The sequence below is a fragment of the Hyalella azteca genome, unplaced genomic scaffold (genome assembly GCF_000764305.2).
Source record: "Hyalella azteca isolate HAZT.00-mixed unplaced genomic scaffold, Hazt_2.0.2 contig15776, whole genome shotgun sequence".
NCBI classification, from domain to species: domain Eukaryota; kingdom Metazoa; phylum Arthropoda; class Malacostraca; order Amphipoda; family Hyalellidae; genus Hyalella; species Hyalella azteca.
Window position 1 is genome coordinate 246,144 of NW_025945615.1, and position 16,797 is coordinate 262,940.

The 16,797-nt window shown below is 37.7% G+C and overlaps 1 protein-coding gene across 1 annotated transcript; it reads right to left on the reverse strand.

The window, feature by feature from the left end:
* Positions 1 to 104: 104 nt before the first annotated feature.
* LOC108681770 (probable ATP-dependent RNA helicase DDX23) lies at positions 105 to 9,763 on the reverse strand. Its single transcript, XM_018170845.2, has 4 exons — positions 9,421 to 9,763; positions 4,723 to 4,807; positions 3,034 to 3,231; positions 105 to 2,771 (listed from the first exon to the last, which is right to left on the reverse strand). Exons 1-4 carry the CDS (start codon positions 9,618 to 9,620, stop codon positions 870 to 872), a joined length of 2,385 nt encoding a protein of 794 aa, XP_018026334.1. The 5' UTR covers positions 9,621 to 9,763; the 3' UTR covers positions 105 to 869.
* Between the last annotated feature and the right edge of the window lie 7,034 nt (positions 9,764 to 16,797).

Genomic DNA, 16,797 nt, shown 5'->3' on the forward strand with positions numbered 1-16,797 from the left:
GACACGTGCCGTCATCTAACCACTTCAGTGTAGCAATAACCCGAAATTTGCCTCGTTTCTCTGCGGATTGTGGTAAATCTCGTTTTATGAATGAAATAACTACGTAAATTAAACAATTTATTACGCATACATCCGAATTTTTTGTCGGCTCAATCGCTCCATATGTCACTACGGCCGTTCGAAATGATTTCCTAATCATTAATTATTTGATACTTATAAAATCGTTCAATGCTTTAGTATATTATTTCTTAACATAAATAATAGCTCGTATAAGCTTAGGTTGATGACCATCAAGCAAGTTCACCTCCAATCAAAAGCATGGAAACATTTTGTCAAATTATGAGACGGGGTGATTCGATACTTGAAAAAAATCGCAAATAAGATATTCCTCAGAAATGAGTAAATCTTACCTCAATAACTAAATAGGCTTATATCAGTGATGCTGACAAGGGAACTAACAGGAACGTTATGTTGCTACCAGAGCGATCGAGCTGAAGGTTGTGACCGCGCGAGGCCGCCGTATCGCAGGCTATACAGTATACACGAATCTGACCACAAAATGTAGAAGATATGAACAAGAGCTTAAGCTTCTCTTAAAGAGTTACTACGTGACAGCATTCCCAGGAAATCAAATGAAAAAAAGTATATGCACTGCCGATAAATGAAACCTCATAATTTGTGGACAATAATAAAAAACATTCGTAGTTATCGGAATGCAGCGATAGATACAATAATAACACGCATGACAGAACTGATGAAGATTAGAAAATTTACGAAACTTTCCACTGCACTTACAGATCAGAACGCGATAAATGATTTTGCATGAATGAAACATACCAAATGGAGAGCACATGACAATTCAATCGAAGTTAGGCAAAAATCTTTTCCTCTCGTCGCTTCTTGGTCATAACGGTTCCAGGCTTGTGCTGAGCATCTGGATGGTTAGCAAGCTCTGGAGGGCATGTGCTGACAGGTGAACTCAGGAGCGTCTGTTTAAGGTCATAGAAAATGCCGGAATCTTCCTTGGTCAGGAACGAGATCGCTCGCCCAGTCTTACCAGCACGACCTGTGCGACCGATCCTGTGAGTGTAATCCTCAATATTCTTGGTCATATCGTAATTGATGACAAGAGATACATCTTTGATGTCAATACCACGACCGGCGACGTCGGTGGCGACGAGAATGTCTTTTGCACCTCCTTTGAGGCTTGCAAGAGCACTCTCACGCTGCTCTTGTCCCTTGCCACCGTGCAATGTCGTGGCATTGAAGCCAAGTTTCTCCAAACCGCGACACAGCACATCTGCTCCTTTCTTCTGGTTGACGAAAATGAGTACCGGCGGCGTAATTCCTCTCTGTAGAATATTGAGCAGCTTTTTGCGTTTTTCTTGTTCCGAGACCATGAAGACAATCTGTTCTACACGCTCAACAGGCTTGCCAACCGAGCCAATATAGACATAGGCAGGTCGCCGCAGATATTTGCGAGCCAGACGTTCAACTGCAGGTGGCATAGTGGCCGTGAACATCACAGTTTGCCGGTATTTGTGCTTAGACAGGAAGTTTTTCATAAGTGTATCCTCATTTTCAGCATCGTCGGTATCGGGTTTTTCATTCGTTACAGGCATGTGACTAAGAATTTTCTGGACATCAGGCTCGAAGCCCATGTCAATCATTTTGTCAGCTTCATCAAAGACAACGTAGGTGCACTGATTTAATACGAGATATCTGTTCTCTAGTACGTCCACCAAACGACCAGGAGTGGCTATGACAATCTCACAACCCATGCGGAGTTTCATGCCTTGCTCCTCCCTCGACAATCCACCGATCACTGAAACTGTTCTGATGCCCAACGGGTCACCAAATTTATTGCTCTCTTCCTCAATTTGGTTCGCTAACTCGCGAGTTGGCGCCATAACGAGAGCATAGGGTCCTTGATCGGCGTCTTCTAGACGAGCGAGCTTGGGCAGAGACTGAATCCAAACCAGAAGTGGTATGAGGAAAGCCAAGGTTTTGCCGGAACCAGTCTCTGCAACACCGATAATGTCGCGGTTTTGAAAACCAATAGGAATGGCTTGTCGCTGAATAGGCGTAGGTTCGGTATAACCGACTTTTTCAATGATATCCAAAATATCTTTCTTTATATCAGATTCCTCAAAGCTCCTCAATGGATTGGGTATGCGTCCTCCTTTGATGGAAATATTGTAATCTTCCCTGAAAATTCTCCAATCTCTCTCTGTCATTTGTTCAACAGCCTTCTCGCTCCAATGACGGTCATCAAACTTTTGTTTGTCTTCCCTTCTCTGTTCTTTTTTAATACGCACGCCCTCTTGGTCTTTCTCTTCCTGCGTACGCCTTTTCTCCAAATACATTGAGTAGAATTTGGACTGCTGCTTCTTTTGATCCTTGATGTCTAGCCCTCCAAAGTGACCACGACCAAAGAAATGCACGTCATGCTTAGAAATGTACAGTTCATTGTAGTCAACTGAGGTGTCTTCACAAGCGTCCCAATCGAACACAAACTTCCGGTCGTTTAGACGTCTCACACGCCGCTTCCTCTTGACGATCCCAAAGTAGCGTTCGTTGATGGCATCACGTGCCAGTTGCCTCTTCTTCTCGGCCTCAATATCTTCCTTTGTCTCTCGATCTCGCTCCCTTCGGTAGCGCTCTCGAGGGTCTTCGCTGCGAAGGGCATCCTCCAACTCCCTCTGACCTTCTTTGAACATCGTCTCGCGGGTTTTACGTTCTTCTTCCTGTTTCCGCCTCTGCTCTTCAACCTGTATGCACAAAAATCTTCAATGAATGAGCTCAATCCTTTTTTTCCCCCAAGGGACAAACTAAAAATAGACCTACCCTTATGTATAAAATTACGGCCTTCTCACTTCTATCACTTTAGAGCAAGTCTCAACACTACGTAATTTACGTCAACAATATCTTCTTACCTAAATTTTAAACCAAACAATTGCAAGAAGGCTGTTGTACCATTACAATCCCACGGATAATTGCATAAAACATAAGCAAGAAATTTTCCCCACTTACTTCTTGTTGACGTTTTTTCAAAGCCTCAGCAGCTCTCTCTTCCTTAGTGAGGAACTTGGGTCTACTTTGCTTTTCTTCCTCCTCTCGCTTCCTGGCCACCATTTCCTCCAGGGATAGTGGCTCTTTTTTGATGGGCACAGGGGGCAACTCCTCTTCCATAGCCTCATCAGCATTGTTCTTATCTTTTTCAGTCCATGACTGTGAAATAAGAAAAGAGAAATAAGCTGGCACATAATAATAATAAGAAACAAAGAACATCCAAACCAGAACAAATGCATGACCTTACAAGATGCCATTCAAGAAAAAGTGTTACCTCATTTCACCAGCCAAAAATTGTTAGTGAATGCTGGCAGGCATTTGTAACTGAGTCAACCATTGAAAGGCAACAGTCCATATATGCAGAAAATACCCCCATTTGAACTGCTTTAAGGGGAGCGTCTACCCTAAAAATCAAAAATTTCAGCTTTTCCGGTTTTTAAGCTCATCTTAAAGCTTACTTTATGCTGCATCGAATGGTACTAGAACCATCTCTGTACGTTGATTTAAGCGTTCAGGACAGATCCCGAAAGGGGGGAGCATGGTAGGGTCCCTTTACAAAAGTCTACGGGGATAATTATGGCCAAGCCCTATAAAATGTGTTATCACTGGACCTGCAGCTAAGTTACCACTTTGCCATCATGCGGAAAGGTGTTGATGTAGTTGTCCTATGCACCACTGACTGACTTTGAAGTGAGATAACACTTACTTTTGGTATATAAGCTATGTTACATGCCTTCACATAGCGCGCTGCGGTTTTTTGCCTCCAATGAAAAGTTTGAAAACATGAAAACCTCTCTCATGGCAGACCTATCTCCTAGAGTTTTGAAGCTATAACAATGAGACATACTACCTATATCATTCGATTCACAAATAAAAGTCTACAAAGTTGTATAGGCGTTTTTCTAATTTCGTAATAGTTTGGATTTTATTTAGTAAAAAGTGGGGGAAAAATAGAAAAAATTGATAAATTTCCAAAAAATTTACAAAAAATGGTCCCACACCCACAAAAATTAGAATTTCAAAAAACGCCTACCCAGTTTTGTAGATATGGTCCTTATACATTGAATGATATGTGTCTCGATGTTATAGCTTGAAAATTCTAGGAGAAGATAGATTTCAAAAGTACCCCCTTTTTTGGCCGTTTTCTAAGAATTTATCGTTTCCTTTCATTTTCAAAATTCACATGAACAAAATGCAATTTTTTTTCATTTTACATATGTGTACCAAGTTTCAGAGTGATCCGTCTGTGAATAGCAGAGATAAATTTTAGGGTGGACGCTCCCCTTAACACATTAAGAGTGCCTATGACATATTCAGGGCATATTGCGTACCGGTGGTACGATACCGCACTCTACGTGTTAATTTACAAGCAGTTGTTCCAAAATATTCAACTAAGTTTTTGTCCTTCAGTGTATCATTGCACAAAATTTTTTGGAGCTTTAATTGCAATTGGCAGTGGAATGAGAAACCAGGCTGCAAAAATCCCGTTTGGTGTGGGCACATGTTTAAAAAGTAGCTGGAATTTTTTAAAGATATCTATACATTTGTAAATAATTCTAAATAGTGTAAATAGACCAAAGCATTATAAAAACATAGATGATATAGCAAATGTCTGCAATGTGTGTTGAATAATGTATATATACAACAAACCTTATCAGGAGGAGAGCTGCTCCGGGCTCTCCTGACATCTCTAACTCTCTCTCTGTCAGCACTGCTACGGTCACGGCGCTTAGCTCTGAAAATTGGAAATCAAAATAGTATTGCGCTCTAATGATAATTGAAGCCTAAGAATACATAAATCATTTAATGATTTGTTCAAGATGGAAAAGCCTAGAGTAAAAGCAATGAAAATGTCAATAAAAAAAAATAAATTTAAAAGAAATGCTTCAAAAATTTTCTAGATTTTCCTTGAAAACATTCCAGAGACCAGTAATATTTCAAACTCCAAAGATCAATTATATAAATATATATATATGCCTGATAATGTGAAAACTTATAAATCAATTTAAAGCAGACAAGAACTATACCGGTAAGCATTGTTTAGACAAGATTTTTGCAATGATTAAGAGGTAATACTAATTTTGAAATACTCAAATCTAATGCACAATGGGTGAAGGCTTGAATTTCAAAACTGCTTAACAACAAAGGTATGGCACTTTATGGCATGCTTATTCCTAAAGTTTAGCTAATAAGCATAAAATGATAATGAAACTGGTCTCCATAATATTTTCAGCTAAAACAAATGGTGAATGTTCTTAGCATTTTCTTGTCATGTATTTCAGTCACTTGTGATATATGGCAGCTGTAGCACATTGAATGCCTACAATTTGAAATTTTATCAATCGATCTCTAAAAGATTAATTTTTTGTTGAGATAATAGATCTGTATACGTGAAAAAGAATGTCCTTATTCTCAAAGTTGTAAAACAGCTGTTAGGAGATGCACTGGAATGATAGTATTAGGTTTGAATTATTGGGAAGAAACAGTTCAAAATAAAGTATTTGCAGCATTTAGCTCTATCAACTAGTGGAACTTTGGGCCAAAAACTATCTTGACAGCATAATTGCCAAACTTAGCATAGTTGGAAGCAAAGATAACTTCCACACATGAAGCAAACTGAACAGAATACTAGAAATAGTGATGCATAAAAACGTTTATAATTCACACCAAAGCATTGGAATGGAAGATTATAAGAGCATTTTGACAGATTATGTCTTTGACACACAGTAGGCCTTTTTTCTGCTTATCTCCATTCTAAACTTGCATCTTAATTTGGGCAATGCATGCATAGAAAAAAAATAATTTCAAATCAGAACCATGCCATCTGGGATCTGGATTCTGGTTTATTGAGGAGTTCCTTATGATTAGAAGCTCAGCTGCATTTTCAAAGTGTTGCCACTTGCCACAAAACACATGAAAAGTAACTGCAGTATTTTGTCTTGGTAACAAAACTTCAATGACAATATTTTTTTGTCCATGCTCTCCCTATTTTATGGTCTTGCATGACAGTAAGAAGGTCTGGGTTTGGCCCCAAGTATTTATTAAATAGCGCATAAAAGACAATGGTGCAGCAGTGTTTTTCCATTTGCATTATCAGAGACTTATAAAAAATTGCAGGTAAAAATAATGCAATTTGCTAAAATTGCAGCAAAAATGTTCTGTTTCTATTATTTATACAAAAGAAATTAGGCAGAGTAATGAAAATGGGTAAAATGGACCATAAGCACAAGCATTCTTGTCTCATTAATGGCTCCAATTGAAAATTTCACTTGATTGAGATATAAATTTCAGTACTTGCGCTAAAAATGGGTTTTAGCATACAATGATGGATTTAGGAAGAATATCTATATCGTACCACAAAATTGGTTATTTATCATGAAATTCACATTATTCCTTTAAATTTAGAAATTTTTCATACATTATGCTAATTTTGATAAATTTAGTATGTTTTGGTACATTATGTACAAACTAGTGTAGTTAGGCAGAAGTTCTTCATTTATACAGGTTTGATTGAAGACGTTCAAGCAAAATTATTCGTTTTGATGTTAACTTTAAATTACTTACAAATTCGGACAAAATCACACATTGCCTTTTCTGGACATACTGGTGAAAGACGATAATAATTCGTTCGTCACTAAAGTTTATTGGAAACCTACAGATGTCAGAAAGGTCCTGAACCAAGAAAGAGAGAATGTCCCCAGGCGGCCTGGGGACATTCTTGACCATGGTGGAATTCTGGAAATGGTTGGTCATTTAGATCCACCAGGATGGCACTCAGGGCAGGAGTGCTCCAGTAATACTCCCTTGAGAAGGGAGGGGGGGGTGTGCAATTTGAACTTTTCAAGGCCCTCCGAGGGTGCTATTTGTTAAGGATAACCACTATTTGTTAAGGAAATGACAGTTAATTGGGTGCTTAAAATTAAAGCTTAATAGCTCTTAATTAAAAGCTTAATTAAAAAATTTTAATTAAGGTTGTTCCGAGCTGTGTCGTAGGGTAAACGCAGTATATTCCAACACATTAAGGACGTAGCAAAAAATGAATGGCTATAAAAAATACACCGTACGCGCAACTCAAGTTCTGTTTGCTTAACGTCACTCTCAAGACACCGCACTACGCGCCAGCAACAATGAAACGTCACAAAATGTTGCCATATTTATTTAAAAGCCTTTAAAATGCAAACCTACCAAATCCATATATTCCGACAATGTGTGTTACTAAATTTGGCATTTCGTGAGACTAATTCTGGCCGCGCTTCAAACTCTACTCATTCGTAATGCCGACAATCTTGTGTTCAAATTCCTATCGCTGTGTGAGCTGTGTTGGAATACGGCACAGCTTGGAATTAAAACACTGTTGAATATTGAACACTATTGAATATTGAACACTACTTAATTAGGCTTTTAATTAAGAGCTATTAAGCTTTTGATTAAGAAAATTTTAATTTTTGCACACAGCTTGGAACGAGCTGTGCGTGTCTAATTCCAAGCTGTGTCAGAATTAGTTTTTGTGTCTAAAACCATCTGTCAACTTAATCATCTATTAATTTCTTTATCACTTGAAATCAGCAAATACAAGTATGCTTAAAGGATTCCTATTATATTCAGAGACGTATTTAAAAGTCTCAAACCATAATACGGTATTCTTTCTACACAAACAGTTCATCACTATTTGGTACCATGGTCAAGAAGATGTGCCAGGTGCGCGGGAATTTATTTTGTCATTTTAACGACCTGCGCGGTGCGCCGTACTACGTTGGTAAAAAAATGCGCCATGCGCCGTACTTTAGAAAGCTAAAATACTTCTACTATTTTAGTCAACAATATACGCGAGTATATTGACTACGCGAGTCGAACTGACAATAATAAAATGTAAGACATGTCCGGGTTACTTCTGACTCTTCCGGTTGTCCGCCTTGTCGGATACGGAACGTACGGTAATCATAAACTGCGGCTGTTATACATACGAAATGTAAACAGATGGTGTTCAGTGTTGCCATATGACTTAGGAGAAAATTTCTTCTAAAATAAAGATGGCCAGGATTGCGCAAACACGTGCACAAAGATAATCAATTTTCATTACATTGTGCCAACTGTGCACAGCAATAGCTTAAAAAAAGTGAAAATAAACAGAAAAATTCACCGAAAACATACATCATCCTGAGTGTGGATTTGGTAGAGCAAGGTCAACTATCAACTTTGACACATTTTTCGATGTTCTCACTGGGTGACGTGCACTGTCTCTCTAGACTCTCTTTGGATCTCAACATTTTCCCGCCAGACAGCCCAGACCTAGTGTTTTGGTAATAGTATGGCGGACAAAAGTATGACGTCACCATTTCAACCATCAATGAATGCATGGAACTAAGGTCAAAGAAAAAGCTTAATATAAAGGAAAAAAGTTGAGAAGTGTCGGAATTACCCAAGATGTTGAAATATACAGCGTTTACCCTATTCCAATACAGCTCACACAGGGCGTCGGAATTCCAACACAGGCACCGGAATTACAAATTAATAGAGTTAGAAGCGCTGCCGGAATTAGTCTCATTATATGCCAAATTTAGTCACACAACACAGTGTTGGAATTCAGGGATTTTGTAGGTTTGAATTCTAAAGGCTTTTAAATAAATATGGCAACAGTTTGTGATGTTTCATTGTTGCTGGCACGTAGGTCATAGTGGCAAACCAGAGCTTTCTTAGAATCAGTTCATTTTTAATTTCCTCATTTACTCAAGATTTAAACCAATTTCTTATGTATGATAAAGCTGGTATCCACTATCCAGGATACTTTACTGATCTACTTATAGGACTCAAAAATGAATTTGAGGGAGAGTCTAAAAAACTCTCTGCTTTACCACTATGAGTCGTAGGTAGTGCGGTGTTTTGAGAATTGAGAGCATAGTGACAAACAAAAGATTTTTTAGAGCAGCTCATTTTTAATTTCCTTGTTTACTCAAGATTTAAATCAAATTCTTATGCATAATTATGCTGGTATCCATGATACTTTGTTGGTCTAGTTATATGACTCAAATATGAACTTGAGGGAGAGTCTAAAAAACTCTCTGCTTTGCTAGCCTACACAAATGTATGACGTCACCATTTCAACCATCAATGAACGCATGGAACTAAAACAAAGCTTGATATAAAGGAAAAGCTGGAGAGGTGACGGAATTACCTATGATGTCGGAATATACCGCGTTTACCCTACATCCTCAATAGGCTATGTCGGAATGTAGGCTACCGCATTTAGGTACCCTAATCAGAAATCAGAATGTGAAAAATTGGTGCTCACGCCTACAAATTTTGCTGCTAAATACTGAACAGACCAATAAAACATTCATTTAAACTCACCTTTCTCTGTCTCGGTCACCATACCTATCTCTATCCCGCTCTTTGTTTAGACCTATTCGACTGTCTCTGTGGGTTTCTCGAGTCCTTTCCTTTTCTCGCTCGATATTCTTCTCCCTGTCTCTCTCTTTTCTTTCTAATTCTCTAAACTCCTTATGCTCTCTTCGATGCCGATGAGATTTAAGACCAGTGTCTTCATCCATGCTTGTACAATACCCTTGGAGTTGCAAAAAACAATCTTATGTGATATGTCAACTAAATTTGGATTGCAAGTTATGAAGAACTTCGCCGTTCACCCAACAACGTTTCCATGTACGAGTGGTGAAGAGTCACTGAAGACCCATATTTATATTTTATCCGCGATCTTGGAACTCAGATTTTCTAGAAAAATACCAATAAAAAATTAAATTCCACACACGTCACAGTAAACCATAAAAAGTAAGATGGCTTCATTATACCGAATAGATTTAATAAATTTTAATCGATTTCTGAATTTGAGTAAAAAATAAATTCAGGAGATGTATCGTTGGGGAGCAAAGTTCATTTTAACCCATGAATTAAAAACAACAACATTCTAATATAGTGGGGTTATTGTATCTCGAATTTTCGATTCAATCATCACAAAATTTTGATCATAGAATCTAAATTAAAACCATAATCCGTCTTGATAAAATGAATAGGGAAAATCACGTACTGTAGATGCAATTTCTATACTGCCTTTATTATTTGAATTCTATTGAATTCTATTTCAATAGAATTTATTTTTATATAATATTTCAGTAGAATTTCAATAAAATTTAATTCTATTTTTAATTCTATTTAACTCACTCATCCGTAAGCGACATGAGCAAACAGCACTGAATAAAAATTATAGCTGTAGAACACGACCTTTTTATAAAAATATAAAACAACGAAAAAAAACAATAGAACAACAACCATTCTGTACTTGATGATGCTAACTACATGAATGATGGTCATCATTCTCCATGAGGATAATGAACAATTACTAAAAATGTATTATATTTATTTAATTCATACATGTGATACCTTATTTAAAACATCTATTAAATTCTCATGTAGTAATCCGTTGTAAGAGAGACAATCAAGACTGTTTATTTTACGTGGTTCCGAGAAAGTGTACCTCATCTTTGGTTCTCGTGCGAACCGCAGTTAACGGATAAATGAACGATTGTTTCACATGAGAGGCGATTGTTGCTCAATGGCTTTTGTGTCGAAGTGAAAGCTTCATTGCAAACGCCGGGCGGACATCATCACCTCGAACGCTTCAATGGCTGCTAATGAAAGCCGCCATTATGAGGAGCATCACGCACCTGAGCTTCATTGTTTCATGCCCTCAGATAGAAAAATCAACGTTTTTAAAGATTAGGGTGACGGCTTAAATTATTTTATCAGCAATGCAGTTTTGCAGCCCACTTCACGTTTATATCCGATTGAACATAATATTTAATTTGAGAATAGGGACGAGTTTGTACCGGTTTGAGTTTTACCACTTTCATATAGCTTTTATTCTCTTTCGTGAGTGACTACGTGCAACGATCGACTCATTAAGTTTCTTTCCAGAAACATGATTTTATTCACAAATGTAGAATTACTTTATTTTTAGATCATCTTCAATCATACGATCTTGGTTTGGAGTATTCGGAGCAATACTATTTTGCTTTTAGAACAAAGCTAATCGGATTGATATCGCCATATCGTTTGTAAAAGCTAGTATTTGTATTGCCTGTGTGCGGAGCTGAATTTTTAAGGCAGTTAGAAGAAAAGATACAGCGTGAATAAGTCAACCACCAATACAAATAGCAATAGTGGATGACATGACAGAATTTACGATCACCTCAACAATTTTTTGAGAATTCAAATCCTTTCCTTCCCGAGCTTCTCGAACAGAACCGCCCGCTGAGATCAAAGTCAAGCCGAGGCCCCAACACGCGTGCTGCTCAATGCCGCACCCCTCAACGACTCAACCCGTCATCGGCCCAGCAGGTGTACACTAAAATTCATAATAAGTTTATCATTTCTCTTTAATTCAATAGCCCAAATAAAATTATATGAATAGATTTCACTGACTGATTTTACCTTTTGCCGGGACAGAGAAAGTGTTTCCACTTACCGAGAAATGTTACTGTCACTGTACTGAAAATTTTTTCATTCGCATAAAGCTCTCGCCATGGAAGAAATTAATAATTTTATTTATTACTCAAATGGGAGTTGACATCACACTAATTTCTTTTGATATTGTCACGATTATTTACATATTGAAGTAGCTCCTATTAGTGAGCATTATTCAGTGTGAACATTTATGAATGAAAACTGGTACTAATTCCTCAGCCGTCATTTACAATTTATAAAGCAACTTGTTGCATTATAAATGTTGATGCAGTTGTTGAACAACTGCATCGTAATTTTTACTTGAATAACTTTTAGTAATTGGTTAATGTCTTTAAATATTGAAATATTTAATTGCACCACATAATGTGAGTATTAAAAATCCCTATAACTTTGTACTATTTTCAACATTTCAGGAAATTGTATTAAAATATCTTCTTTAGCTACAATAGCTGCTCTTGGTGAGACGTGTCACGGTGGGTCACATTCAAATCCCTCGTAAGTGGGTTTTGGCTAATAACTAATAAGATATTTTACGCTTTGAGTGATTGTCTGAAACTTCAACGAAATTGGTACGACTCCACAAGTATTTTTCATACCGTGCTTTTTTGAGTGATTATCTGAAACTTTAGGGACATTTTTTTCGATTAAACATTTATTTTTCATACCGTGCTTACATGCTTTGCACGGTTTAAGTGTACAGTGAACCCTCACAAGCGTTCAAGTGGTGCCATTGGTCAATCATATTGGCAGACAAGCCACAAGGCAGAAGGAAAATCCCTGGAAAAAATTTGTCTTCGGTGAGTTAAAAACATTGATAATTGTTAGTTTATTTTGATATGTGTCTTATTTGATAAGAAATCAATAAAACATTATTAAAACTCAGATTTGTCTATCAAAGGATATCATATTTTGTTTTGGATGTAGCTTTAAACATGTTCTGATTAAACATGTTCAGCTCAACATGTTTATTTTAGAAGCTGAATATTAGAAATCAGAATATGCATGGATGTCATTAATAATGCATCACTCGTCGAGAATAGTCATTATTAGTTAGTATAAAGTTTTTAATGGAACTAATATTAAATTGCTGTTACATAACGGAGGTGAGAATGTCATCGGTGCAAGATGATCAGGGGCCATACTCTTAAAATTCGCTAAGTGAACGTAAGTACTTATACGCTCTATTTTCTTGTCTATGATTGGTGGATTTTGCTTGAAAGGCCGTCAATGATTGGCTGATGAACTTACGATCTTTTAACTTTTTGTTGAAAGTATAGGCCCAGCGCGGTAGCCGTGCTAACAACACGTTGCTGCGGTGTGCAACAGTAATGCTAATGTAGCATGTAATGGGCATAAGAAGCATATAATATATATAATTTACGTTGCTGCTGTGTGCAACGGTAATGCCAATGTAGCATGTAATAGGCATAAGAAGCATATAATATATATAATTTCGATTGGTGCGGTGTGCAACGGTAATGCCAATATATATAGCATATAATGGGCAGTTTTCTGGGCACTCAAATTGCTGCAAGTTAATATCATCGATTTATATTTGTAATATGATTAATACAATTTACAATTATGTGAAAGGAATTTCTATGTTGTTATACTTCCATTTATTCATTATTTCCAACGATCGTGCATCGTGTTGATAATATTGTCGGGGTCAGCCAGCGTTAGCTTGCAAGTAACACGAATACAAATACAATTTCATTTGGGGGTAAATTTTATTTGGAGGAAATAAATGGTAATTTCGAATGATTCCAGCTTTGCTGCTCACCGAATAAGAATTCATCATTTTTCACATCTCTCGCCTTTGACGCTCTGGAAGCTTGCACGGGCGCTCCATTTGCTACAAAAGCTCCTTCTTAATTCCTGGCCCGAGCATTAGTGTATTAAAGGAGGCTTTCCGTAGGAATTTTCTCTCCGCTTCCGGAAAGCGCCTAAAAATCTCGTCAGAATTCGTCTCATTCAATTGTCATTTTGCTGAGGACTTCTCGACCGACGGTTAAAAAGAGAATCCAAGGTAATCTTTCGCCATAAGGCATCAAAGCTTTTTATGCTGAATATGAAGCATCAAAGCGTTCATTTCATGTTCGTAGAATTTGGGCGTCACAGCTAAGTTCTTGCCATAGGGCATAGACGATGATAAAGATGACCTTTTCCCATTTCAATGCTATTAAAATTATGCCTCCCATAACATTTTATTATTTAAATGTAACATAAAGTGGAGATACCTGATAACTGTTGACATGTAGGCCTGATCGAGAAGCTGAACATGAGTCGTTGACTTTTCTTGGCGCATCTTTCTTGTTCACTTTTTTATTCATGCAGAGAAATGCGTCTCATCCTTCTTACAAACCTCATTTTCACTTCGAAAAATATTACGGCGGCTTAGATCAAATAGCTTTTCACTAATTTAATAACTAATAACTTTTCACACTATCTAATAACTTTTCACACTATCTAATAACTTTTCACACTAGCTAATTTATACCAATTTAAATTTCTAGGGATTATTGATAGTTGAGAATATAGTTTGCTTGCTATTGGGTGACAACATTTTTCTATGCCTACGCATCGTTCGATGTTTAGCTTAGAATTACGATTAGTTGACTAGTTTTGAGCGTCTGAACCTTGAAAACTGCTTAAAAATTTTCTTTAATTACAGTCTTAATTAGAATAAATCAGAATTAAAGAAAAAGTAACTCTTCTATTATATCACTGAGTGAACAGAGCGCTATGTATACCAACGAACACTATTGGGGGCGAAGAGCTTTTCATTGGACCGGTTCGGCTTAGCGCCATCACCATCGCTCTGCCTGGACTGGAAAGCGCTGTGCTGGACCTCTAACATATGGAAGCCACACGCTAATGCATTCTCCAGAAATAAAAAATCACCAAACTTTTTCAGCATTTACGGATACTAACCTGCGTAAAATAGTAATTTTAATTAAAATGGTATTCCTTATCTTGTCTATAGCGGCCCAGTTCCCAAGCAGAAGGCTAACTAACGTTTTTTTCCATCACTCAGTCGTCTATCAAAAGATTCCAATCCTTTCTTCGAATATTTCTTTGGTTATTAACAGTATGTGAATAAAGTGACTGCGTTTAGACGTCACCCAAAAAGTATTTTATTCAGCGCATATGTCATGTTATTCTCATGAATTTAAAATACGATGAACTAATTGCGTGCCCAAATAGAAGATCTGTGATCATTATCGTAAGTCGGAATTTCTTGTTCTTCTCTAACCGAGAAGCGTTAAATTTTCCCAATTATTTTGTTGCTAACTTTATACGTTTCACTCTATCCCAAATCTAATAAATTTAAAATCCAACAACGAAACAGCGAAATTTTTTAAATATCTATCTCATTTAGGAATTCATATGTAAGCGCCATATGAGAAAATAAATATAACTTTAAAATCATATTCGCAGGATTTTCAGCGGCATATAATAATAAGGAAACGTTACTACGGATAGAAATCGCCAGTGAGCAGTGATCTTTTGCATGTACCGGTTTGCAAACGGTGATGTAAGCCGCCAAGGATACAGCAGAAGAGCGGCTCTAACAGGTCGCGAGTGTCATAAGGAACACGGCGGTGACAGCTGCCCAGATACGCAGAACGCCTCGTCGAGGTGTTTACGCGTCTGCTACGCGGGTGCCGCCTTGCGCTCCAGCCCACTTGAGCTGCTGTTATGGCCTCTCGATAATATCTTGAATTGTGATAATGGAGAAACGTTCCTGTTGATGGAGTTACTCGTACCTTGAAGTTGTTATCCTGTTAGAAACGTCGCGTTAACTTAGGTGTTTACTTCATCCAGACTGCCTCTTCTTTTTCAAGCCAGTATTAGTCTCCAGTTTTAGTTAACGAATGTGTTTTAGCATATTGTATATAATGAATGATAATTCAGGTAAAATGCTAGGTTTATCATTTGCTAGTGTCGCAAAAAATACGGTATAGAGAAAGGAAACCAAATAATACGAACAAAAGATTAGAAAACGCTTGTTCCTTGGGACGGAGAAAGCGGGCCGGATCACAGCTCAAAGTTGAACGAAATCCACATTGGACACGCATGTTCCTGTTCACCTTCAGAGGGACTGGCACTTCAACGCTGACTGACGACCGCAACATTGGGGCCACAGTAATGTTCTCACTCGCCGCTTGGGGCCACAGTAATGTTCTCACTCGCCGCTTGGGGCCACAGTAATGTTCTCGCTCGCCACTTGGGGCCACAGTAATGTTCCTGTCTCTTATACACATCTAGATGTGTATAAGAGACAGGTTCTCACTCGTCGCTTGGGGCCACAGTAATGTTCTCACTCGCCGCTTGGGGCCACATTAATGTTCTCACCCGCCGCTTGAGGCCACAGTAATGTTCTCACTCGTCGTTTGGGGCCAGATTAGAAATTGTTTTAGTCTAAATTTATTTTCTAACTTGTAAGTTTGAGGAGTCATATGAAGAGTGAGAAAGAAAATTGGAAGAATACAAATTAAATTGCTAATCAACTCGTAGACTCATGTTAAGTTCGAGTAGTTGACTTAGGAGAGGAAGACGTGTGAGTCATCCAAGTTGTTCTCGTTGGTGCCGGTTATCGGTGACGGGAATAAAGCTCGGACTGTGAGGCTCGTGATCCGCAACAACGTCGGCTTGTCACGCCGTTATCGGCCTCCCACTCGCCTGGCCACGTGTACACCTTCTCTGATTTTTACGATACTAATTTTTTTCTTAAGTTTATTAAACCTTCTGCCATTTGTATGGTGATTTTAGCGCCGGTCATTCATGAGATAGTGAAATGGCAAGCATTCTAACTTGGCCTTACATGGTCTTGCAAAAAATTTCAACATTTTGGGATTGAATTAAATTTTATCTATTTCTTTGTTACTGTTTCAAATATAGTATTTTCATTAAATTGTTTTCTTCCAGAACAATTTTTAAACTAGTATTTGTAAATAATACGAGAAACACTTATTATTATACTGTATTCGTATTTACAAACGTACACCTATTTAGGCTCATTTTGCCTGATTTTTATCAGAATGAACACATATCTACGCATTAATTAGTTGATTTCCAATCAACACCGTAGACAAATGCTGCAAGCTATATTCAACGAAATCATTAAGGATCTTCGATTGCTAACATAAACGTTTGAAAAACAGACCTGTTACATAGTCCTGAGTTTCTAGGAACACGTCTGCATCATGATAATTGAGTCTGTGAGTGTGTCGTGGTATCGCATAG

What these genes read in the sequence shown, in the direction of transcription:
- LOC108681770 (XM_018170845.2), bottom strand. Translation starts at nt 9,620, where the DNA reads ATGGATGAAGACACTGGTCTTAAATCTCATCGGCATCGAAGAGAGCAT. An exon ending in GGTGACCGAGACAGAGAAAG is followed by an intron (nt 4,808 to 9,420) that starts GTGAGTTTAAAT and finishes TCCAATTTTCAG; the next exon opens with AGCTAAGCGCCGTGACCGTA. An exon ending in GCAGCTCTCCTCCTGATAAG is followed by an intron (nt 3,232 to 4,722) that starts GTTTGTTGTATA and finishes CTTATTTCACAG; the next exon opens with TCATGGACTGAAAAAGATAA.